The sequence below is a fragment of the Otolemur garnettii genome, unplaced genomic scaffold (genome assembly GCF_000181295.1).
Source record: "Otolemur garnettii isolate 467f Iridium unplaced genomic scaffold, OtoGar3 scaffold00023, whole genome shotgun sequence".
NCBI classification, from domain to species: Eukaryota; Metazoa; Chordata; class Mammalia; order Primates; family Galagidae; genus Otolemur; species Otolemur garnettii.
In genome coordinates, this window is record NW_003852418.1 from 22,341,055 (window position 1) to 22,344,530 (window position 3,476).

General features: G+C 52.0%; 1 protein-coding gene across 6 annotated transcripts in view; it reads left to right on the plus strand.

Moving 5' to 3' along the window:
* The window catches only part of RTEL1 (regulator of telomere elongation helicase 1), a 33,456-nt gene that overhangs the window by 1,929 nt on the left and 28,051 nt on the right, over positions 1-3,476 (plus strand). For all 6 annotated transcript variants that reach the window (XM_012803913.2, XM_023511932.1, XM_023511931.1 and 3 more), the window contains 4 exons: positions 776-974; positions 1,332-1,425; positions 2,010-2,091; positions 2,175-2,235. In XM_012803913.2, the coding sequence (XP_012659367.1) occupies positions 776-974; positions 1,332-1,425; positions 2,010-2,091; positions 2,175-2,235 (436 nt within the window). The remainder of the gene's footprint in view (positions 1-775; positions 975-1,331; positions 1,426-2,009; positions 2,092-2,174; positions 2,236-3,476) is intronic.

Genomic DNA, 3,476 nt, shown 5'->3' on the forward strand with positions numbered 1-3,476 from the left:
GCCTCCCAAGTAGCTGGGACCACAGGCACCCGCCACAACGCCTGGCTGTCTTTTGGTTGCAGCCATCATTGTTGTTTGGCGGGCCGGGCTAGATTCGAACCCTCCACCTTAGGTGCATGTGGCTGGTACCTCAACCACCTGAACCACAGGCGCCAAGCCAAAGTGATCATTCTTAATGGTGATAGGCTTGGGAGTGCCTTGGGGACCTCTCTGTGGAGGTAGCATTTAGGAAGCAAGTGGCAGCTGGTGGCCAGCCCTCATTTGGAAGGTCTTTGAACCTCAAGGGTGTGCAGGGGGGTGGAAGTGGGGCAGGTGCTTTCTGTTGGGTTTCTTGAGGTGCCCTCTTGTACCGTGCTCTACCCTTTTTTTCTGCTCAGGCGCCCAGCTGAGAGCTCATATGTAGGACATCAGATTTGGTTCAGATAGGACAGAGTAAATGCTAAGATCCAGAAACTCAGAACAATTTCCTATTTTGAGACTAGACACCTAATTAGTCATTTACTATTTATATTAAGCTAAAAATTACTGTTGAATTTTAGGTAATGTTCTTCAAATTGTTTGCTAATGAGGACTGAATCAACCCAATGCCTTTGGGATGAGAGTGGAAAGTGTCATATGGACTTAGCCACAGTTCCCTGGGTCTTTTGCCACCTGATAGTGGGCTACATATCTGCTGAGAGCTGCCCCACTTGTTGCCAGAGACTTGTCTTCAGGGTAGCGTGAGTGGCTTCACATCTCCTGCTTCCTCATGACTCCTGTTCCCAACTCCATCTAGAGAGTGAATGGCATCCTGGAGAGCCCCACAGGTACAGGGAAGACACTCTGCCTCCTCTGCACTACACTGGCCTGGCGGGAACATCTCCGGGACAGCGTCTCTGCCCGCAAGATTGCCGAGAGAGTGCAAGGGGAGCTTTTCCTTGACCGGGCCTTGTCATCCTGGGGGAATGCTGCTATTGCTGGAGGAGACCCCATAGGTGACCCTACTTCCTGGTCTCTCCCAGCCTCCAGTGTCAGGGTGGAAGGGGAGAGTGAAGTTGGGGAGGGGGTGAGTCCTCTGGACTTCTTCAGTCTCTCAGGCAGAGCCAAAGCAAGGAGAATGTTGTAGCTGCCATATCATTTCTCACCATCCTGGGTGTAAGCCTGGGTTGGGTTTTTGGCTGAATCAAGGCACTGCAGATACCCACTCACTCCATTTCTGGTAAATAAATGCATGGGGTATTAGATTTCCTGCCACCTTCAGGGCCAAGTTAGCCTAATGCTGCCTGTGTGAAACCAACGTTTGGGAACGGTATCTCAGACCATGACCTATTATACCTCCTTGTGCCTGGCAGTTTGCTACACGGACATCCCAAAGATCATTTATGCCTCCAGGACCCACTCACAGCTCACGCAGGTCATCAGCGAGCTCCGGAACACCTCCTACCGGTAGGTCAGGCAGATTCACACCTGCCACCGGGTCTTGAGAGGAACTTGGCATGATGCTGGGCCCGTAGCCTATACTGCATGGTGGCAGATCTTTTTGCCCCCACCTGAGAATGTGCAGTGTGTAGGTGCTCAGGGGCAGGGTGAGGTTGGACTGTCCTCAACTCCCATCACACATGAGAAAGCAGCTATGTGTGTACATGTTGGCTTTGGGCCAGCTCCCTAAGCCACTTGTAGGTGCTTTTATGTCAGTAGGAGTCAGGACCAGACTTCCCTCCCCCTGCAGCCTCACATGTGAAGGGGAGGAGCCCTGCCTCCTCAGAGTTCAGCAGAGTTTTGGTGTCCCACCCTGGTTCCTATGCAAAGAGCCCTGAGGACAGGACACTAATGGGGCACTGTGGAGCCCATGAGCCCCACCCCTCCTGCCCAGTCCCCATCTTCCTCATTACCCTTCCAGCTTGGGTTGTGTTCCAGTTAGGATTCTGGTTGCCAAGTTTCCTGTGGGTCTCCGTACAGCTGGACCACACTATGGCCATCTGTTCTTGGAGGCAGTTCTTCCTTGACCCTGTGGTTCTCTCTTCTGCCAGGCCCAAGGTGTGTGTGCTGGGCTCCCGGGAGCAGCTATGTATCCACCCTGAGGTGAAGAAGCAGGAGAGTAACCACATGCAGGTGGGCTCCAGGAGTTAAAGGGCACCTGAGGGGTAGCAGGGGAGGCCATCATTTGAGCCGCTTGCTCTGCCTTCCTCTTATAGATCCACTTGTGCCGCAAGAAGGTGGCGAGTCGCTCTTGTCACTTCTATAACAATGTGGAAGGTAAGAAGCTATTTGGTGAAGCCAGGTATCGGGTGAAGTGGGGACTGAGCTCAGAGGCTTGTGATCTGCTTGTTCTTACCACATGGGGTAGCCAGTGCAGCCCTGGTTTTGGCACTATTCTCCACCTAAAGGATCCTCTGTCTTTTTTTTTTTTTTTTGAGACAGCGCCTTAAGCTGTCGCCCTTGATAGAGTACTGTCACATCACAGCTCATAGCAACCTCCAGCTCCTGGGCTCAAGCGATTCTCCTGCCTCTGCCTCCCAAGTAGCTGGGACTATAGGGGCCCACCACAATGCTCAGCTATTTTTTGGTTGCAGCTGTCATTGTTGTTTGGTGGCCTGGGCTGGATTCAAACCAACGAGCTCAGGTGTATGTGGCTGGCGCCTTAGCCACTTGAGCCACAGGTATATATTTTTAAATGCTAAATGTGTAAGTTAGAAGCTGCTTAAAACCTAAGATGCACTGATATACTGTCAGGAACAAGGAAGACTGAGGGTGGAGGTGAGGAACACCTGGTACCTGCAGTGAACATTTTCCCTGCACCAGAGATCACCACGGCCCGACAGTCGGTGTCTTTAGCTATCTTGTTGAAGCACTCCACCATTTCCCTGTGGAGCAGCAAAGAGTAAAGGACTACATTGGGGTGCGAATCCCCTGCCCTCATGTCCATCTCTGCCCCACTTTCCATCCTTGCCCAGTCCCTCAACCCCCGCCTCCTCCTGCAGGCAGGCCTCCAGGATCTGCAGATCAGACCTCCAGAAGACCTTGTTCATGGCATTCCTTTTTTCCGGCCGGTTGAGCTGCACATGCAGAATGTGCTTCTGAGCAGGTGTCACTCGAAGAGACTCATAGCTGTAGTCTGGAGCTTCACTGAGGTCTGTTCTGGAAGCCTGGTCTTGGGCAGAGGATCCAAGGGGGCGAAAGCGAAGACTGAAGCCCTGGTGCGCGGGCGCTATCAGTCCTAAGGAGAAAGGAAGAGCCTTTGATGATCACAAATTGGGGAAATAGCACCTCCAAGTACAGAGAACACACACTTTAGTGACACTAGATTACGGAACACAGACCCCTTAGGAATTTGGAATTACGGGACACAGGATTTAAGATAGGGGTGCATTTAGCTGATTCAGTCTGAGAACTACTTCAGATTCTCAATCGCGGGACTGATCCAAGACTGCGTACGGTGAGCCGTCAGGGACCCCAGAATGTAAGACATAAGACTGTACAATTAAGAAGCCCTTCAG